This window comes from Pseudomyrmex gracilis, unplaced genomic scaffold (genome assembly GCF_002006095.1).
Source record: "Pseudomyrmex gracilis isolate BER0280 unplaced genomic scaffold, ASM200609v1 scaffold_361, whole genome shotgun sequence".
NCBI lineage: Eukaryota > Metazoa > Arthropoda > Insecta > Hymenoptera > Formicidae > Pseudomyrmex > Pseudomyrmex gracilis.
In genome coordinates, this window is record NW_018020945.1 from 35,294 (window position 1) to 58,175 (window position 22,882).

Sequence of the window (22,882 nt, forward strand, 5' to 3'; positions counted from 1 at the left end):
AAAAGAGTTACAAAAGAAATGGAAATATCATCGTGATTGTTACGTTAGAGCGAGAAAAAAAGTAAAACAGTATGTGCCAAGTGGATCTGCTGCAACTTCAACAAATCTAAAATCTAGTTATCGATTTTTCGAACTAATGAGACTCTTAGATGACACATTGCAGATTACATCGTATGTATTGCGCAAAACCATTTAAATTTCCCTATAATATGTATAGAAAAATATAAAAGGAATAATAAAATAATTTACAATAGAACAATAAGCACATTGTCAAAGACGGTTGAAAAACCATTGGACATAGAGGAAAAGGAAAGTGCCGCTTCAGGATATACACAACAAAATATATCTTCTGCTTTATTTGATGCAGAGTTGTCAGATGTTTGTTCAGATGAGCCAGATGTATGTTCTCAAACATCAACAGTGCCAAGTTCTGAATACTTATCCGCTTCAACAGTTAATTCATCCAAAAAAAGTATAAATGTATAATTAAATATATGAATTATATGTTATATTGTACTATTTTTTCTAATATTATGAATTTTCTACTTACAGGACGAAAAGAGTACAATGTATCACAAGAGTTACAAACAGCTTTATTAGATGTTTTAAAAATGCCTATTCCAGACATTGATGCTATAGATGGTTTTTTGAAAACTTTAGGAGAAGCTTTACGTCGATTGCCATATCAAAAAAGAGTTATGTTACAAATTAAATTTCTGCAAATGACTACAGCAGCAGAGTTTCAGGACTGTGATGACAATTATTAAATTATTAACCAAAGATATTTTGTTAAACCAAAAAGTGTGATTAGAAAATTATTATTTTGTTTAGTTTTTTTAAAAAAAATTATTTTGTTTTACCAAAGAAAGTTACTATATATATAAGTTGTTATAAAAATATAAAATAAAAAATACTTATTATTTTTGTAATTACTTTTATTGGTAAATATATAATACATTAGTCATAGTTGTGAAATACATACATTTATTGTAAAATACATTACATATAAATAGCAATTATTAAATTAAAGAAGTTAAATATTATATTTTTACAAAAAAAAACTATGAGCAACATAGAATAATGAAACAAAAATATTGGGTTTATTTCATTCTTTTTACTAAAAAGTAGAAAATTAGAGTAAATGAGACATTATCAAAAGAATTTCTATAATGATGAAACATTCAGTTATTCGTCAATTATTTTAAAAGTCAATTAAGCAAGAAAGTATAACACACATTTATATATTTATAAAAAACAAAACAATTTAAAATTCATTGCGGAGTGCCTTTTCCCACTGCCATATAACTGCACCATCTCCTTGAAAATATTCAGCAAACATATTTCTTATAATTTCTGCAGATTTGCGATAAGAATATTTTTCATGTACAAAATCTTGAAAACCTTCACATGCAACTTCAAGATCGGCTGATGTTATAGAAGAATAATGTCGATTTTTACCTTCATGATTAATTATAAAGTTATGTAAACAACATGTTGCTTGTACAATTTTTCTACTTAAATTCATAGATGCAATAATCGGTTTTCTATACACTCGCCATCTTGCAGTCAATATTCCAAAAGAACTTTCTATGAGACGTCTTGCTCGACTCAATCTATAATTAAAGATTTTTTTTTTTGGTTCAGTTTTTCATTTCGAGTATATGGTCGCATCATATAGCTTCTCAAAGCAAAAGCGTCATCAACTACAATTACATATGGTAATATAGGACCTCTGACACCAACACTTTCTGGTAACGGAATTTGTAGAGCATTGTTTTCCAAAGCAGCATACAACTTGCTATTTTGGAATACTCCGCCATCACTTTGTCGTCCAGCTGCTCCAATGTCGACATAAGTAAATCGATAATGTGCATCACAAAGTGCAAGCAAATTCAAGCTGTGTCGACCTTTATAAGTGTAATAAATAGATCCACTGTTGAGCGGAGCCTATATGAAGTATAAGACAATCAATCATTTTCTTGACACAATTAAAAAACAATTATGGTTTTAAAGATTGACATACCTGAATTATGACATGTTTTCCATCTAAAGCGCCTATGCAGTGTGGAAAATTCCAATTTTTTTCATATTCACTTGATATATGTTTCCATACATTATTGTTAAATTTTGGAAAAACTTTAGGTTTCAACACGTTTTAAATTGCTTCACAAGTTTCTAACACTATTTTTGAAACGGTACTACATCCTACGCGAAATGCGTAGGAAAGAGATTTCATGCTATCTCCACTAGCTAAATAACGAAGACATATTTCTAAACGTGTATTTGGCGATATTGGGTCTCGAACACAATTCTGTTTTTTTATATGTGGTCCCACAGCATTCAATAACTTCTCATATATTTCTACTGTCATGCGAAAATAATTGATGAATTTTTCATCATTATGAAAATATAATTCTTTTATTAATGTCTCACTTGCTCCGTACAATTTTCTATTTTTAGTAGAAAAAATGGGATAAACCCAATATCTCCGTTTCATTACTTGATTTTCTCCATATAACAAAACAAGTGCAATTAACTTTTTTAATTTAATAATTGATATTCTTTTACCACTTTTACAATTAGATATTCTATTTTTATATATAGAAATAAGAGAATATAAAAACACTTCGAAATTCATTTTTAGGCTAGCGTATATAATACAATAGCGTATAAGCGTACATAATACATATATATACATACATGTGTGCATTTACGCGCAATTTATTTTCTTTAATTCACATGGATGAAAAATTTGCGTAACAGATGCACGCGTATCCAATGAAATGCAATGTTTAGTATTTCTGTTCAACGTTCTTACAGAATAGAACGATATTATTGGTTATACGCGATACGCTGCTGCTATTTTACGTTCCATGTGCACTAAGAACATTCAATTTCGCGTACTATAAAACACGTAATCTCTCTGATTGGTTACGCGTTACGCGTTACGCAAAAAATAACAGTGCATGGGATCGCACCCTCACTGCAAATGTTTCGAAGTATCATTCTATCTTTATTCTACATTTAACAAAAAATAAAGATAGAACGATGCTTCGAAACATTTGCAGTGAAATTTTGACCGCACCCAAAGTTAAATTATTTCAACTTTTAGGCCTGTTCTACAATACAGTCGTAAGCTGTAAGTCGTACGAAATTGACCAATCACAATCGAGTATTCTTCTGTGCTTTGTCTGTGATTGGTCAATTTCTTACTGTTGTGTTTATTAATAAGAATATTCAATGTCCTCTTGTATCGAAAACTTTATTTAAACATTTAACAACGTGACACAATACAATAACGGCAGAGACACACACAAAAAGAGTTTACACACGGCGGCGGTCAATACGGACTAAGAGAAAGCAGAAATCTGAGAGATGTTCTATTGTTTTTAACGTATTTCATTTTTAATATAAATAAATATTCACATGGTTACCAGATAGATGAATAGCGTTAGATAATGTTATTTATCTCTCATTTTTCTTCTCTCACTTTTCTTTTTCAGGTGCTTACTTTAAACAGGAATACTAACTACACTATGTGTACTTAATGTACTAAGTGCACATGTGCTTATAAACATAAAGCAGATAAACCTCACTTAATGGGCCTTCTACAATAAGATATAAGTAATAAATCAGAAGTCAGAAGCAAGTTATAGCGAGTCAGTAGTGCGTCATAAGACAATAATTAAGTTATAAGTCAGTGACTGAGTAGAGATGGCCAAATTCCATCTCTTCTGACTTAGAACTTAAATTACGTTATGACTGACCAATCAAAAGCCAAGACCAATATTATGTGTCTGCCATTTTTAACGAGCTCGTATAACCTATAAAATCTGTCGTAATAAACTGTGTTAGTTAAAGTGTTGAAAATCTTGGAATCATGGAATCTTCATATTTTGAATAAACAGACGACTTGGAGCTCATCAAGCTTGTTGAGCTTAATAGTTCCTTATTTAATAAAAGAATGCGAGAGTTCAAGACTGTAGATAAAAAAGAAGTATGGGCTCAAATAGGTGCCGCTCTAACCAACAGAAAAACGGGTATGTACAAGTATTTAAAAATATTGATTTAAAATATCAATTTAAATATCATTATCAGTTTTTTTTTTTGCTTTTATATTAGGTAATCAAGCTCAAAAAAGATGGGATAGTCTAAGGGCTATGTGGTCACGTCAACATAAACAATATTATGAGCAAGAACGATCAGGATCGGGTGCAAGCCGAGACACTCAAGAATTTCAGTATTATGGTGAAATGTCATTCCTTGTCCCACATTATAGTTCACGGTAGTTCGTATACTGTTATTTTAGAGTTTTTAAAGCTGTCAGTGTGTGTGTGCGTGTGTGTGTGTGTGCGTGTGCGTGCGTGCGTGCGTGCGTGCGTGTGTGTGTGTGTGTGTGTGTGTGTGTGTGTGTGCGCGTGTGCGTGTGTGTGCGCGCGCGCGCGCGCATACATACAAACATACGTATACACGGCTCTAAAAATATACATGTGTATGCATGTATGTATATATATGTATCTAAAAATTCAATGTTTTGTTGACAGAACCAAATCAAACATGAAGCGGTCTACATCATGTATGTTTAATAATGGATCAAGTGGATCCCAGTTTGTTATCAACAAACCGTCACCTATAGTTACGGACAATCCATGTATAGTTATTCAAGACACTGCAGACTTTGATACTGCACAATCTGATGATACATACACGTACGAGAGCGTGTCTTTGAGCAATGGTATGTATTTTATATATGAAATTATTCCTACTAGCACTGATTTCAAGTTTCTGAAAAATATTTCTTTAAAGGAAACGTCCCTAATGCACAATCATGATTTGTAATCTAAATAAATGGTTTCAATGTCTGTAGTGCAACAATCATACGTGTATATTTGATCATGTGTTATCAAGACTTGTGCACTCATCTTAAGTGGTTCGTATTGGTCTTTTTCTATTAATTGTTTTTTTAGATGACGGTTTACTGTCAATATCACAACAATCATCACATGACAAGAATGAGATGCACAATTTTGATACAGAAGATCGTATTCCTTTTTCTTCTATGGCACAAGCAGTATTGAATACAGTTTCATCAAAACAGGCGCTCTGTAACAAAACCGGCAGAAAAAAAGAATATAAGCAAAAAGAGAACAGTAATGTAAAAATACCAGAACCAGATGAATTTTGTAAGAAAAAAAAAGTAGATGTCGATAATTATATGCGTTTAGGTGCACAGTCATTGGAGAAAGTGGCACAAAGTGTTGAACACGTAATCTCACAAAAAACTAAACAGAAAGTAGATATTTTTGATAGCGATAATGTTGATAAAGACATACATGATATGTTAAAGTGTGCATATGTTGGTCTAAAACAAGTTAGATTCGATATGAGATTTAATTGTGTACTTGATATATTGAAAGTAATTAACAAATATAAAGAGCAAGAAATTCAGAATAATAATTAGAAACATTATTATTCTGTAATTATTGCTCATTACAACTTTATTACGATATGTGAAAATATCCGTCCTTTTTGTTTCTTTTATTTTATTGTTTTTCGAAAATATACCAGGTGTATAAATATGAAACCGGAATTTATCAATAGATGGCCATAACAGTCAATGTAGTTGCTGTCAGACGGCGCCATTACGCCATTTCCTTGTTCTCACATTTGGCAAAGATTTTTACACTCTCCACAATACAAGTTTCATACAAGAGTACCGTTTGTAATAGCGTTGAAAATGTCCAATTTTGTGCCTGGAAACTATGATTTGCGGACAGCATTGATTTTCTGTTACCATTTGAAGAAAACTGCTGCAGAATCGCATCGAATGCTTATCGAAGCTTATGGCGAGCATGCTCTTGGTAAATCACAGTGCTATGAGTGGTTTAAAAAATTCAAAAATGGCAATTTTGACGTGAGAAACGAAGAACGTGGAAGACCACCGAAAAAATTTGAAGACAGCGAATTGGAAGCATTGTTGGCCGAGGATGACGCTCAAACTCAACAACAACTCGCGGATCAATTAAATGTGACACAAGAAGCCGTTTCCATACGCTTGAAAGCCATGGGAAAGATCCAGAAGATAGGAAAATGGGTTCCACATGAGCTGAATGAAAGACAGCAGGAAAACCGGAAAACCACTTGCGAAATGCATCTCGCCAGGTACAGAAGAAAGTCATTTCTCCATCGAATTGTGANTGGCGATGAGAAGTGGATATATTTTGAGAATCCCAAGCGTAAAAGGTCANGGGTAGCTCCAGGAGAAGCAGCAACATCGACTATAAGGCCAAATCGCTATGGACGGAAGACAATGCTCTGTGTTTGGTGGGATCAGCAAGGTGTGATCTACTATGAGCTGCTAAAACCTGGCGAAACCGTTAACACCGAGCGCTACCGTCAACAAATGATCAATTTGAATCGAGCTTTGTCTGAAAAACGACCGGAATATCAAAGCAGGCAACGTAAAGTGATTTTTCTTCATAATAATGCGCCATCACACACAGCAAAACCGGTCAAGGAAACGATTGAGACGTTTGGTTGGGAAATACTTTCGCATGCGGCTTACTCACCAGACTTGGCTCCGTCCGATTATCACCTGTTTACATCGATGGGACACGCACTTGCTCAGCAGCGCTTCGCTTGTTACGAAAATGTGCGAAAATGGCTAGATGGCTGGTTTAGCTCAAAAGAGCAACAATTTTTTTGGCGTGGCATCCACAAATTGCCAAGCAAGTGGGAAAAATGTGTAACTAGCAACGGGCAATACTTCGAATAAAATATTTCTTATCATTTTTATGCAATAAACGTGTATTTTCTAAAAAAAATTCCGGTTTCATATTTATATACCTGGTATATTTCTGTTAAATAGTATTATGATAAAAACTATTATTTAAAAGTTTTATTTATTTTTGTGTGTATGTATGTGCATGTCACATATACGTACGTACTCTTCAATAGTACGTACGTACTATTGAAGTACGTATAGTACTTCAATAGTAATACACTAATTATGTTATTATAAATGTGATTTGTATTTGCACCAAAGATTTTTTTTATAATAACTATATATGGATATAATATTGCTGTTTAAAATGGTTTTAAACAAAAGCCAATCAGAATTCGCGCTGATAGCAAGCAGTACAAAGAAAATCAGAAAGTAGTAACTGTCGACTAACAGCACGAGTTTTGATTGCTTTTGTTATTTTGTAAAAATGTGACTTTTTCATTACAAAAAACATACATAAGTTCTTTTTCTTTTTTTTATTTTATTTTAATTGTATGTTATAATATTACAAAATAGAAAAAAATACTTACATATTTTTTTATAAATACTTCTATATGTACATGAAAAAAGAAACATGTTCTCATGTTATTGTATCGGATAAAGTTATGTTATAAAGAATGTTCCTTTACGAAAAATAAATGTCTGTAGTACCTATAAACATCTTTTATTTAAAGCAATAATTTTATTAGTTTTTTTGCCAACTCGTATATTTAATTACTAGAGTTTACTTTCCTGTTACAACTCGCAAATGTTACTTTGCGTTATGTATATTATTAATACATATACTTTACTTGTTAATATATATGTTTGTGTATTAAGATTTGAAATAAAAAACATTTATATATTTATACTTCATGAAGCATACCTTTATTATCTTATATATTATCTTAATATTGTTTACTAGCTTATTATCTTAATATTAAAACTGATACCAAAATGTAATTGATGGGGTAGAAATATACGAAAAACTTTTATATTATAATATTTTTTTGTGTTCATATTATGTATATAAAAACGAAAAATTATTCTATTCTTTGATAAGACTATTACAAAAATAATTTTTTGTATACAGTTTGTATATTTTACTAAAATGAACAACATAAACTCGCTTAAAAATACAGCATAATATATCATATTTGTACTGTATTTACGCTTATCTTTGTTTAATTTTTTGGAATGTGCCAAAAATGTAACAGTTACATTAAAGTTCTAATAATTGGAACATTTCGTAGTACATGATCATATTGCCACAAGATCTCTCCTTCTTGAGTAAGAAAATAATCTCTTAATTTATCTCTTTGAATAATNGCTGCTCGCGTAGGATTGTTTGCTCCAAGTCTACCAGCTCGTTCTAGTATACCATGTTGTGGCACTTGAGCTCTCCATTCTCCATTTAGCATTTCACCATCCGGTCCATATCCGTCAACAAGTCCGGGATTTTTATACAAACGTGTTGTAGGTAATATATCCTTTTCACTGTCCAGAAGAAAATTGTGCAGACAAATAAGAGCCATAACAATAGACTCAGCAGTTTCTACTTTACAGCAAATGCAAGTTTTTAAAATGTTCCACTTTGAAACAAGAATACCAAAGGCATTCTCNATTACTCTACGAGCTCTAGACAGTCTATAATTAAAAATTCTCTGTGGTATTGGAAGACTACGTACAGGGTGGTTCAAATATTCATTAATCCTTCCATTATTATTTTGTGTGTTTTCGTTTTCTACATCTTCATCATTATAATTAGTATTTGTTTCAAAGATTACTAGTAGTTGTGCTGCAAGAACTTGTGGCTGATGTCGAAATCTCTTTGGCTTTGCATAGGGCCGCATTAAATAAGTTTTGAGCGGGAAAGCTTCATCGCCTACAAAGGCAAATGGAAAAGGAGTATTTGTTCCTAATAATGGCTCTGGATGTGGCAAATCAATTAATCCTTGCTCCAAGCTAGAGCCGAAGTCACTGTTCAACCATACTCCACCGTCAGATATTGAACCTACATGCAAAAAAGTTTTATTTATAAAACTAGTTCGGTTAGTTACTAAAAATATCACTATTCAAATTAATATGCACCATAGTCACCAATGTCCACCCATTTGAAAACATAATCGGCATCACAGATTGCCATAAGAACAATTGAGAAAAATTTCTTATAGTTGAAGAACAGAGAGCCTGAGTTTTTTGGAGCCTGAATTTTTACATGTTTCCCATCAAGTGCCCCTATACAATTAGGGAAATTCCACTTTTCATAAAATCCATCAGCTATATTACGCCAATCCTGTCTTGTCATCGGTGGTAAATATATTGGCTGTAAAGCTTTTATAATTGCATCACATGTTTCAGGTATAATTTTATATACTGTTGAGCGACCAATGCGGAAAGACCACTTCTTTGCCCACACACTATCAGCGTAAGCGAGATATCTGAAATACATTAGAAAATAGTATTAGAATAAACTTTTTATACTGATCAAAAAATGACTGTTTATACAGATTTTACATGAATAATATAGACCGATATAATGTTATTGAATCAATAATACTAATACGCATCAATATTTTTACATTCTTACATAATACTGTTACGTCCTGACCTTTGGTAACGATCGGGTCCTTATGGAGTGACGCAACTGACACACGACACTTTTGTGTATTATATCCCGACACACTGACCTAATGAGATAAGTCAAGCATGCGGGTCGAGTGAGACTGTTCGGCGACGTAGTCAAGTCAACGGGCTACCGATATTACTTGTCTAACGTCTTCTCACTCGTCGGTCCCCTTTTTGGACTTAGAAATGAATCTAAATTTCCTGGGACGGGACCTGGCGATCGGGTAATGAGATTACAGGAATGAATTATCACGACAGGAGGAGGTCCAAGGTTTAATTAATTGAAACCATTTTTATTTTTGCAAGCGTATAAATCATTTTTATTTAACGGAGTAACATTTAAATTTTATCAAAAATATCCTTGCGCAAATACCAATAATAATGTGAGTCGGTGTGTGAGTATGCGTGAGTGTACATAGATACGATTACTATTTCTTATTTCCGTGTTTTTGTCATTAATATTATTATTAGTGTTGTTCTTTTTATTTTAATTCCTATTTAAATGAGCACCGTCGCTATTTAGACTATTATCGGATAGGAGAGGGTCGGTCCGCTCCGGTCGGTCGCTCGACGGGCAGTGGCTCTCCGTTGCAAAGTTTTATTTTCTTTGTGTGATGAAGTTTCAAACAACGATCCGCGAATTACGTTGCGGAGTTCCACTTCGACGAAAGCTTATTAATAATCGCACATGTTTAATTTAAATCACGGTTGATTTTCGGAACGGTACATCAGTGAAGTGAGTTGCCACTGCACAAAGGTTGATAAGAATGACTAAAGAAACAGATAGCAGTTCGATGTGACTGAATGTTGCGAATCGAATTGGCACAAAGGTAGGTCAGCAGCCGCTCAGAACGACAGAACGTCGCGAACGGCTAATCCGACTCAAAGGAAGATCGGCAGTCGTCCAGAACGACAGAACGTCGCGAACGGCAAATCCGACTCAAAGGAAGATCGGCAGTCGTCCAGAACGACAGAACGTCGCGAACGGCTAATCCGACACAAAGGAAGATCGGTAGTCGCTCAGAACGACCGAAGGTCGCGAACGGCTAATCCGACTCAAAGGAAGATCGGCAGTCGCTCAGAACGACCGAAGGTCGCGAACGGCTAATCCGACTAGGATACCGAGGAGAAGAACTGCAGTTACTAACTGAACATTTAACCTTTTGTTCCGAATATTAACCGTTCAAAGAAAAGGAACCTACGTGTACGCGTGGGAACTCCTGGATTTACTTTGAGATTATTATAATAATTATTATAATTAGCACTCACTACTTGTTGTCTGTAGTTGGATGTCGAGATGAGAGATCGACGCCTCGACCAAGAGTCAGGAATCAGTCGGCTAGGCTCAGGTGAAACGAGTTGGTTGTTTCTTCTGACGGATTCTCACAGAAGGAGCGTATATTCACTGAACTGACTCGAATTGAACTGACAAATTGAACTGGCTCTAAAGAGTTGACTTCACGAACAGAATCTTTAATTACTTGATCTTAACTGAGTAAAATGAATGTAAACGGAATGTACTTTTGAAATGCTTTAGAAGAAAGTTTTGAAGTAGTTTTTGAAGTGGTTTTGAAGTATTTTTGAAGTGACACGCTCCGTTGTTCTAGCGCTTTTTATATGATGATCTCGGGGCGTCAACCCTTCTGATTTTCGCCAATCATCATCAGATTTTTACTCTCCTACTCCTGATCGATTAAAATTTCGATCTCTCATTCGCCAATCCGACCAAGCGAGAGGACCAATCGTCGGCAGTCGTTCTATCTGACTCAACTAAAGTTTGTTTAAACTTATTATCTGCACGTGCAATATCCTGTTTATTTCAGCGCACAAAGCATTCCTTTCTAGAGATTAGAGGACCGTCTAAATTATCTAAGTTTACATGCGCGATTTATTCGCAAACAAAACATCCGGGCTGATTGTAGATTAATTGATCGGCGTCTCTTTGAAAGTTGACTAAATTGGTTTTGACTTGTTTATAAAATTCGCGATACGGATTTGTTTATCTGAATTCAATGGGTCCTTTATTCTCCGCTCGTCGATCGTTATCTAAAGCTAATTCTAAGGCGCAAATCTTAAAGTTAGTTTATATCTCGTTAGTTTATATTTCGTTGCAAATAGAAGGGGACCGTGGAGTCCAGGACGTAACAATACATATTTTTGACAATATTTGAACTTAGTTTTATGTACATTTTAGATCTTACACGGTCTATGATATTGTCAGTACCAACAAAAAAATACTGACAATAGTATTGATCTAAATTTCCTCATTCATGAGTATCAAGCATCTGTGGTAGAGGAGTTCGTTATGATAGGACATATTGATGCTCGAAAATTAAGAAATCCAAATCACTGTTAATATTCTCAACATCAATCTTATAGTTATTGATCATGTGATTAATACTACATGATCAATAACTAGTTATATAGTATTTCTTGATATTGACAATATTATTGATTGTGTGAAGTCCCCATTGTGTACTTGCCCTAAAGTGACAGCCAGTCTCAATTCTGGTGGAAATGGACGTCTTCTGCTACGTTTCAACAAATAAGGCTTTGTTTTTTCCACAAGCCAATCAAACTGATCAGGCGTCATTCTTGTATAATGGTAGAATTCTTCGTGATCAGTGTTCTTGAGTTCTTGGAATAACTGTGAAAAGTCTCCAAGTTGAAGAAACGTATTATTAACTGGTCGACGCCACCACCTAGAAAAAATGAACAAATTGTAATGCTCTTACAGTAAGAAGCACAAAATGAACAACAATGATACATAGAACAACAAAATTCGACAGTAATTAGATGTACTAACCTCCTTCCTTGTCTCTGTCTTAATGCGCCAAATACCATTAAACTAAATTTGTACTACGCATGCATTAACAATAAAATCAGCATCAAATCTTCTTCTTCCATTCTCTACATTTTTTAAGAACAAATGCAAAACTTAATTATAAATAAACAAGAACAAAGAAGATATAAAATCGCAGAGAAAATCATAGAGAAAAAGTCTCGTATATCGTATCTGAAATAATCAGATTAAACTATACTTTAAAATACATAACAAACTTATTAATAAAAAGATAAAAAAATACGCAATAAACATTTCAAAATATGTACACTAATAAAAAAATAAGTATGAACATAGACTTTGTGAAAATAGTGTTGTTTGCCCTGAATTGCCATCCTTCTCCTGATTGGCTGAAATGTGATGATGCGACGATGCGATACGGCTTATTGTGGACGCAAATTTCTTAAGATTTAAGACTTATAATTCTGATTTATCACTAGTGTCATATGAGTAGTGACTTATATCTTATTGTTGAAGGCCCATAACACTTACGACTTACAGCTTACGATTGTATTGTAGAACAGGACTTAGCGACGTCGCTGCCATTCGAAGTTTGTTCGCGTCGTCATCATATGGGCCTTCTACAATAAGATATAAGTAATAAATCAGAAATCAGAAGTAAGAAATTGACCAATCACAGACAAATTACAGAAGAATAATCGATTGTCGTAATCGATATACATAATCGATTACTCAAATATTACAACGCCTTAAGAGGTCGCTGTCAGTAGCGTACGCTCGAGTATTTCTTACAATATTTATGGCACTGGAATGTGGTTTATTGTCTTTATTTCTGCTCCACACTGGCATCTCGGTTTTGCAACATAGTTTTTTCTTGCTAGTGATTCGCCTGCGTTATAGTGATTTGCTCACAGCTTGGTGTAACAAGTATATAAACGTACAAGTTGCATCAGCCGTACCGGTTAGATGTGCGTAGTTACGCTTAGATATTTTTGGACAATCTTCGGTGTTTTTACACCGATTTCTTCAGTTTATCAGTATTTTTAACGAACGTACAACTCCGTGGCTTGTACCCAAACCACGGTTTAGNACCTGTNTCACGATTNNTAAAGACTTAGAATGGCGTATGGACTAGCTTGAAACGGTCCTTTGAGCCATATATGCACCAAACCAAGTATATAAACGTAACAAGTTCTCGTCTGACATTCCTGTTTGCAAACCATGGTAAGATTTCTCCTCTAATAAAGAATTCATTAAAATATTTTTGACCTTTTATTTCAGCCTCCTTGATTATTTCCTCTTTCTTTCGTAATTTCTTTATTATTTCTTCTTTGATGTCAGTATATGGTATTTTATACTTTTGAGAGTTAGCTTGTATATTTATAAGGTTAGATTAGGTTAGATTAGGTTTATTTTATTGACACATGTATTTACAATTGTAGAATGAGGAGGATTTGCCGTACGAAGAGGAGATCTTACGAAATCCATACTCGGTAAAGCATTGGCAACGTTATATTGATCATCTTAAAAATACAAAAAGTAAAAATTTAAATATGGTATATGAACGGGCATTGAAGGAGCTACCAGGCAGGTAAAGACATATTAGAATTATACGTTTATCTTATTATAATTATTTAAACGTTTTACGTCAAACTGAGAATCTCATATGTGTTATTTTGTATGATTGATGCAGTTATAAATTGTGGTATAATTATCTTCGACAACGAGTGGATCAGTTGAAAGGTCGGTGTATAACAGATCCGTTATACGAAGATGTCAACAATGCCTATGAACGTGCTTTGGTATTTATGCATAAAATGCCACGATTATGGATGGATTACTGTACACTAATGACTGAACAATGCTATATAACTCGAACGCGTCAAGTGTTTGATCGTTCTCTTAGAGCACTACCTATAACACAACATCATCGCATATGGCCATTGTATATTGAGTTTTTGAAAAAACACAATGTCTATGAAACTGCTGTCAGAGTATTCAGGAGATATCTAAAGGTATACTAAATCATTCATTCAAAGATTAACACAATTATTTTCTCTAATAAACTAAGTTTCTATTTATTTAGTTGGCACCGGAAGATACAGAAGAATACATAGAATATTTGATATCAATTGAAAGACTTGACAAGGCTGCGGTGAAACTAGCACAAATTGTCAACCAAGATGATTTTGTGTCTAAACATGGAAAGTCTAATCATCAACTGTGGAATGAATTGTGCGATTTAATATCGAAAAATCCTTCCAAAATAAAATCTTTGAATGTAGATGCTATTATCAGAGGTGGTTTAAAACGTTACACAGATCAGTTGGGACCTTTATGGAATTCCCTGGCTGATTATTATGTTCGAAGTGGTCTTTTTGAAAGGGTATTGTTTTGTATTTATAATAAATTTACACTTATATATTTTGTTTTAATTATTAGAATGTATATGTATATATAATCTTACTTAATAGGCAAGAGATATATATGAAGAAGCTATACAAACTGTTACTACTGTCAGAGATTTCACACAAGTTTTTGATGCTTATGCGTAATTTGAGGAACTTAGTCTTAAAAAGCTCATAGAAGAATCAGCAAATAATCCTACTGAAGAAGGTACGTCGATGTACGTTGTTAATTTGACAGTTTGTTATTAATTTAACTATAACTTAATTGCATTTGTTTATTAGACGATATAAAATTGGAATTAAGATTAGCGCGACTTGAACATCTAATGGAAAGGAGACTGTTGTTACTGAACTCTGTATTATTGCGACAAAATCCACACAATGTAGCAGAATGGCATAAAAGAGTGAAACTTTATGAAGGACAACCACATGAGGTGATAAAATATATATTTTTGCATCTTAACAGATGTTACATTGCATATGTGCTTTTGCTGATTAATTAATATATTTTTTTTACAGATAATTAATACATATACAGAAGCAGTGCAAACTGTGCAGCCACAGTTAGCAGTTGGTAAATTGCACACACTGTGGGTCGCATTTGGCAAGTTTTATGAAGAAAATGGCCAAATAGAAGATGCTAGAGTGGTGTTTGAAAAAGCAACTCATGTTCCTTACACCAAAGTAGATGATCTCGCTTCAGTGTGGTGTGAATGGGCAGAAATGGAGATTAGACATGGGTAAGGTTTTGGTTTGTCTTCAATATTACGTCTATACATATTTTGTGCAATCACAAATAATTAAATATTATGATTCTATACAGAAATTGCAAGGAAGCTCTAAAACTAATGCATCGTGCCACTACAATGCCAGCTAGAAAAGTAGCGTATTATGATGAAACGGAAACAGTCCAACTGAGATTGTACAAGTCTCTAAAAGTATGGTCTATGTATGCGGACTTGGAGGAAAGCTTTGGAACATTTAAGGTATGTGACTAATATTTTCAGTTGATACGACTTACATATATAAATGTTTTCAATTTCTAATGTTGTTTTATTGCAACAGACTTGTAAAGCTGTATACGACAAAATAATTAACTTGAAAATTGCCACTCCGCAAATTATCATAAATTATGGCTTATTTCTAGAAGAAAACAACTATTTTGAAGAAGCATTCAGGGTATGTTAAATAATTTTCATTAATTACATATGTGCGTGCTCATATATATAATATTATTTGTATAGAGCATCTTTTTTCAATAGTATTTTACATTTTAATGTTTAGGCTTATGAAAAAGGCATTGCATTATTTAAATGGCCAAACGTTTATGACATTTGGAACACATATCTTACCAAATTTTTAAAACGTTACGGCGGCACAAAACTAGAACGTACCAGAGATCTCTTCGAACAATGTCTGGAACATTGTCCACCAAAATATGCCAAAGGTATGATTTTATATGTTAGATTAATGTTGTATAACAAAAAAGAGAAAAACAAATAACTATAAATATATATATTTTTATAGCTTTATATTTGTTGTACGCAAAACTAGAAGAAGAACACGGTCTAGCAAGACATGCTATGTCTGTGTACGAACGAGCGACAAATGCTGTCCTTCCGGAAGAGAAATTTGATGTAACTTTACATTACATACTACGTGTTTATATAAGCGTGATAATAGAATGCAAAACTAAATTTTTTAATTTTCAGATGTTTAACATATACATTAAAAAAGCTGCGGATATATATGGAGTTCCAAAAACTCGACAGATCTATGAAATGGCCATAGAGGTACTTAATGATGAAAACACCAGAGAAATGTGTTTGCGGTTTGCAGAGATGGAGACCAAATTAGGGGAGATTGACAGAGCAAGAGTAATATACACTCATTGTAGTCAAATATGCGACCCGAGGGTATGTTTTATAATTTTATATAGTACTTTTTAGCACTGTCATCGTACAAATTCACTGTTAAATCATATTAAATTGGAATTAATGCAGGTTACATCAAATTTCTGGCAAGTTTGGAAAGAATTTGAAATTAGACATGGAAACGAGGACACAATGCGCGAGATGCTTCGCATAAAACGTAGCGTGCAGGCTATGTATAACACTCAAGTGAACATGATGTCTGCACAAATGTTGAATAATGCATCTAATCAAGTATCAGATGTTCCGATGGACGCTATGCGTTTATTGGATAGTAAAATTACATCGAATACAGGTAATGAAATAGATATCACTGTTTTTTTTTTTTTTTTTTTTTAACAAATAATTTAACAAATCTCAAATTGTACAGACACTCAAACCGAACCCAAGAAAGCTATTACGAGAGATGCTACCGATCTCACGGGAGGTATTAAATTCGTACGTGGAGGAATAGAAAAAGATGGTAAACCAGAATCTCACGTGAATAATCCGGATGAGATTAATATTGATATGGACGATGACGATACTGAAAATGACGAAGCCGAAATTGAAGAAGGTATGATAATGTATATTTTACACACACAGCAAATGAAAACAAACTTAGGCAAATTAAACGAACTTACATTTTCTTATTATAACAAAGTATTGAAATATTAGATGTATTTGTTTAACAAATATGTTATTTAATTTTAGACATACCTATCGAAAAACAAGCTATACCATCGCAAGTATTTGGCAGTTTGAAAACAACCGAAGCTGAAGATGATGATTAATACCAGAGAGAAGCCTGAGAGCGGCCAGGCCCATAAGAGTTTTTGGGTACCATTATTCCGGCCCGTAAGCTAGCGCATGTCCATGGGTGGTGCACATTGGCAACTACGTAGCGATGTCCACGAGCGAGTTGTCGATACGTATGCTATGTCCACGCGTGGACATGGTTTTATTCCGTGCTATGTGCGGTGGACATGGTTTTATTCCGTGCTATGTGCGGTGGACATGGTTCTATTTCGTGCTAAGTGCGGTGGACATGGTTCTATTTCGTGCTATGTACACGTCGGTATACAAGTCGGTACAGACTTGTCGCGTATGATAACGCGAAATGCTTTCTCAAGATATACAGGGCCGGTTGTTCCACCTTCAGATAAAATATCGGACAGTTTATCTAATAATTAAAACTCTGATTTGCGTTGTTCTACGTGTCAAACGCAGCTTTGCAATTGCTAAAATACGTTCTGGAAGTGATTATTGAGATATTTTAGCAACCGCGAGGCTGTGTACGACACGTAGAACAACGCAAATCAGAGTTTTAATTATTAGATAAACTGTCACACATCCCCTGATTTTCCCCGAGCACGCGATACAACAACCAGCGGAAGGCGTGAACCAGAAAATGATGAATGCCTTTCGTGAGATGGCTTTACATATCTCACAACTAACGTTCATATACATATATATAATATATATTTGTTATTTTAAACTTCAAACTCTTTGTTTTTTAAATAATTCAATGGATTTATTTTTGTTATAGATATATTATTAAGATATATTTGCAGCTTTGATTAGCTACAAAATTTTGTAAAGAACCGAAAATAAACGAGGTTTATAAAAAAAATCTCAAATTATACATATATGTAAATTGTATTTCAATTAATACGTTGACTCTTTCTTGGATTTGAAAACAATTTTCTTTCAGATTTATTCTGTTTCATTTAACACAAAAGAAATTATTGGAAGAATTTTATTTACTATATATAAAACACATATCGCACACAAAAAATAAACACGCTTTACTACATTAATAATATATTTAATATGTTCATAGAAATAATACAAAACAAAACTGATTTCAATCGACACATATAAGTGTAACACGAGACAATTGATATTATATATACTGCTTAAATGTAGAAAATTTCTATATAAATTCTTAACACACACATAGAGTGATGTTTATTTAGAAAGAGATGAAAATTTAATTAGTATCATTTGTATAATAATGTATATGACGACAGAAATGCATAATTTTACGTACAATCAGATGTTAAATATGTGTTGTATTATGAAAGGATGAAGATTAACTAGTTTCAGTGTATTGTGTATTCATGTTTACATACTGTCAGCAATTCACCATACATATAACATTAATTACTCAATCAAATTTTCCTCTTTCTTTCACATATTCAGCTCGCAAAATACACAATCATTCTTATTATTTGTGAATGTTTCTGACATTCTCTTTGATGTTTTAATCACTGTAATGTTCAATATTACGGAAAAATAAATACTTCTTTTTTTCATTGTTCTAGACTGTCTTTTTACAGATATTTTCCTACTATCTACAGTATATATATAAATCTTGATAAACATTTTCTTCAAATTCTATATCAGTAAAAAGAATTTTCAGATTAATCTAAATCTGACCAGTAATAAAGGAATAATTAGTTTTTTATTGTTAAACTTTGTATTCACAGATTTTAACTATCTGTTAGAATTCCAAATATATTAAATAACACAACATACAAAAAAATAATGAAGATAAAATTCATTTATATTTGTAAAATAAGTGAAATTTAGACATACATTTATTCATTTTTAATTTAAAGTTATATGTAAAGAAACATGAGATTTATTAGGTACATATGTATAAAAAATTAACTCAGTCTTGTATACACATAATATTTATTATATCAAAAAGAAATATACGACAACGCTTAAGGTAGATATCACACATATACACATACAGCAAGCAACGAGGCAGATAGTGTATTATTTTAGTGTATTTGTACTTTATGTCAATTTGTGCCCATAATTGTATAGGTCTCTATTTCTTTAAAGAAAGTTGCTAAAAATAAATTATTGCTTCAAATGAGCATAAATCCATAACAGGATCCGATACAGAAAGACTAGGCAATTGTGTGCCATTTGCTGTACTCCATAATGATATATTGCTGCTTGATTCTGCATATGCTGCAACTAATGTATCATTTTCCGTATACAAGTAACATGGACGAGATAAAAGCTGTTGAGCTTCTCTTCTAATCTCTTCTAAAAAAGAAAAAACAATTTATTACAGCTTTCATATCGATGGAAATGTAATCATAGAAAATACCAACTTTCCAATAACTTGTCAACACTTTCTATTAAATATTTTATCATTTTAAATTGTATACAATGTTTAGCTTAAAAAATAAAGATATCGTTTGTGGAGTTAATAAGCAAATGTAGACGAGAACAATGAAGGAAAAGATTATGTTTAAATGTGTGAACACTTTTTACTGACTATATTCATTATTAGTTTGAAAATCTTTATATAAGCGAAAAACTATGCAGCATATAACTAGTGAAATTTTTAATTAAATTATCGATTGTTCGCGAACTTAACGTAAGCGATAATAAATATTCTATTGAAAATTAGAAAATTATAGAAATACATTTTATAATGTATGTGTGCGCTGCCGTACTTCAGTAAAAAAGTAATACAATTCCTCTTTATCAAGAGATAATAATCTAAGTCTAAACGCGTTTTTTTATTTATTTTAAATATTAAAAACCCGAGAGTTGCTTAAATTGAAATCTAAAACAATTTTTGCACAAGATTTGAACATGTTATCCTATCCAGTCAAATTTTATACAATTATGCTTTTATTCCTACCTTTTCTAAAAAAAATTTGTTTCTTAAACAGCTTTTATTTCACAGTTCCTTTTCGTTTTGGAGAAAATGTGGACAAATCTTGTTTGCCAAGTCCAGTTTCTAAAACAATTTTAAATACGTGAAAATAGAGCTCCAAATATATTAAATCAACAATTGTCAAAAATTAATGTTTTATTATTATATATATATATGTGTACATGTTTCATAATATTTTACCATTTACTATGACAGCAACATCATCGGCATCCAATGTCTCATATTGCAATAACGCTTCTGCTAACTGTTTATGTTCCTTCATGTGTGTCTTTTTAATCGTCTTTGCACGTTCGTATGAGTCCTTAAAAATATAAATAATAAATTAACACAAGAAGAAAAAAGTTATAATCAATAAACTCTTATTGTTTCAAAACATTAAGGATAATTAATATATGTATATATACAATTATCAAATAAATTTTTTTGGTAAAAATTGATTCGTTTGTAAACAAAACGTTAAACTTACCTGCAAGAGCTTCTTTACTTCATTGTCGATGATTTCGTTCGTGCTCAGCGCACACACGTTGTTGTTCGTGAAAAACTTCTTATTTTCAACTATTGATCTCAATCCTATTTTGTTTGACATCCCGTAACTCTTAACCATAATCTCGGCTATCTGTGTCGCTTGCTGCAAGGAAATGTTAAACAAAAAACTTTTAAACTGTTGATAACATTTAACCAAAGTTGTACATAGAACAATATGTAATAAAATATGTAGAAGTACTAGGTACGATATTAAACATAGTCATACTAGTAAATCAGAAGAAGCTTTCGTCGTTACTTTTTCCGACCCAAATATTAACTCTTCTGCAGTTCTCCAACTCATCATAGAGTCCATAGTAGTTAACAATTGTGACTTTGTAGTGTGATAAACGTTCTTTTCATGCATATTGCAAGTCTGAAATAAAAGAAATGTAATTATTTAAATATATTAGAAATCAAACAAGAAAGTAATTACAATTTAAGTTTATTGATTGATCTTTTATATATAATTAATAAGTATTTATATACATACATGACCTACTGATGGTCCTCGTGGCACAATGGTGACTTTATGAAGAGGAGTAACATCCTTTGTATAAAATACTACCAGCGCATGTCCCGCTTCGTGATACGCTGTAATACGATTCACTTCCTCATCTTGTAACTTGAGCTTGCCTTCAGGAGCCATCAGCACCTTGTTTCTAGTATACTCCAAGTGCTTCATAGTGATGCAGTCTGCCTCATTAATTGCTGCATGTGACGCTGCTTGCTTTACCTTAAATAATATTTATTACAGCGAAATAAATTTACACTGTTTTTTAAACATCGAAAACAAATGTAAAATTTATAAATTATATTATTTATAAAACATATTAAATATTTACATATGTAATATGTAATATGTATAATATAAAATTGAACGCAACGATGTGACTAACTACTTTGCGTACGTGATAAATTAAGAAAAAGAGAGAGAGACGGGAAGAGAGGGGGAGAGAGAGAGAGAGAGAGAGAGAGAGAGAGAGAGAGAGAGAGAGAGAGAGAGAGAGAGAGAGAGAGAGAGAGAGAGAGAGACTACGTAAAATTCTACATGCAGATAAAGTCACATCGCTATACATATTTAACAAAGTAGCGGCTTTGTAATATTACTTACCAGAACTCATTCCCCAAAAGAAAGCCGTATTTCCAAAAGAATGTATTTTCCACAAAATTCCAAAAAACACGCACGAGGAGTTCACAAATAAACAAACATCGGTGTCGCGCACGTTACTGTGTCGGCCGTTCGAGTTCGGTGTTCTAAGAAAACTGCCGAGTTTACAGTTGCGCAAAACAAGATCTCGGAAAGTAGACAAAATGAAAAAAAACAACATCGGTGTCGCGCGTTATTACTTTTTCGTTTTGGCCGTTTCGATAATCGGTGTCCGACATCCACCGACATCCGAAGAAGACTGACGAGTTGACAGTTGCGCAAGATAAGATCTCGGAAAGTGGACAAAATGAAAAAAAAGAAATAACATCGGTGTCGCGCGTTATCACTTTGTCGTTTTGGCCGTTTCGATAATCAGTTTAACCGACATCCACCGACATCCGAAGAAGACTGCCGAGAATACTGAGTCGGCGATTGGTGAGAGGTCGGGCCGGCCAGCACCGAGAGCGCCGAAGTGGTGGGAGTACGCACACGAGCGAGAACTGCTGCCTGTGTGCGCTCGTGGATGATATGTTGTCGTGCAGCATGATATGTTCCGTCTTCTTTCTACCAAGTTGGCTATAAAGCAAGACACGAGGCACGAGATAACGTTGCGCGCTTGTTGCGTTTGATACCGTGAAATGCTTCCTCAAGATTTTTATAGTCTTGGAAAAAATACATAATATTATTAATAATATTATACATCAAGATGCATTACATAGTTTTATTAATTTATAAGTTAACTGTCATAAAAAACATGTTCAAAGTTTTAGAATATTTAACAACATTTAATATATATGTATATATATACATGTTTTTTTATATTGTAAAAAGTGTAAATTATTACTGTCAACTCATACTTATAATTAATAAAAACATATGTAACGCAAATTGTGAAGTTTTCATATTATCAAAAAGTTTATGTATGTTCCAAGACTTTAGATTGCTGTAAAAGATTAAAATATATTATATATTATTCATTAGTATTTGAC

At 33.0% G+C, this 22,882-nt stretch overlaps 3 protein-coding genes and 1 long non-coding RNA gene across 4 annotated transcripts; 1 reads left to right on the plus strand and 3 right to left on the minus strand.

Annotated features, from left to right (window-relative positions):
• Positions 1-1,093: 1,093 nt before the first annotated feature.
• LOC109860304 lies at positions 1,094-2,869 on the minus strand. The gene is made up of 3 exons (XR_002250805.1): positions 2,024-2,869; positions 1,714-1,947; positions 1,094-1,613 (listed from the first exon to the last, which is right to left on the minus strand). It is a non-coding gene; the product is annotated as an uncharacterized LOC109860304 (long non-coding RNA).
• A 4,815-nt stretch (positions 2,870-7,684) lies between these two features.
• LOC109860302 lies at positions 7,685-9,234 on the minus strand. Its single transcript, XM_020439303.1, has 2 exons — positions 8,855-9,234; positions 7,685-8,777 (listed from the first exon to the last, which is right to left on the minus strand). Exons 1-2 carry the CDS (start codon positions 9,213-9,215, stop codon positions 7,981-7,983), a joined length of 1,158 nt encoding a protein of 385 aa, XP_020294892.1. The 5' UTR covers positions 9,216-9,234; the 3' UTR covers positions 7,685-7,980.
• A 3,757-nt stretch (positions 9,235-12,991) lies between these two features.
• Positions 12,992-18,312, plus strand: LOC109860301 (pre-mRNA-splicing factor SYF1-like). The gene is given in 16 exon segments (XM_020439302.1): positions 12,992-13,125; positions 13,373-13,418; positions 13,637-13,785; positions 13,888-14,209; positions 14,281-14,580; positions 14,669-14,810; positions 14,885-15,036; positions 15,122-15,342; positions 15,426-15,588; positions 15,668-15,781; positions 15,887-16,049; positions 16,130-16,239; positions 16,315-16,518; positions 16,606-16,828; positions 16,904-17,089; positions 17,227-18,312. Coding segments are annotated over 15 exon segments (2,532 nt in total). The 5' UTR covers positions 12,992-13,125; positions 13,373-13,415; the 3' UTR covers positions 17,307-18,312.
• A 908-nt stretch (positions 18,313-19,220) lies between these two features.
• LOC109860300 (ATP-dependent zinc metalloprotease YME1 homolog) lies at positions 19,221-22,282 on the minus strand. Its single transcript, XM_020439301.1, has 7 exons — positions 21,858-22,282; positions 21,237-21,479; positions 20,973-21,119; positions 20,688-20,849; positions 20,402-20,522; positions 20,186-20,284; positions 19,221-19,578 (listed from the first exon to the last, which is right to left on the minus strand). Exons 2-6 carry the CDS (start codon positions 21,426-21,428, stop codon positions 20,220-20,222), a joined length of 687 nt encoding a protein of 228 aa, XP_020294890.1. The 5' UTR covers positions 21,429-21,479; positions 21,858-22,282; the 3' UTR covers positions 19,221-19,578; positions 20,186-20,219.
• Between the last annotated feature and the right edge of the window lie 600 nt (positions 22,283-22,882).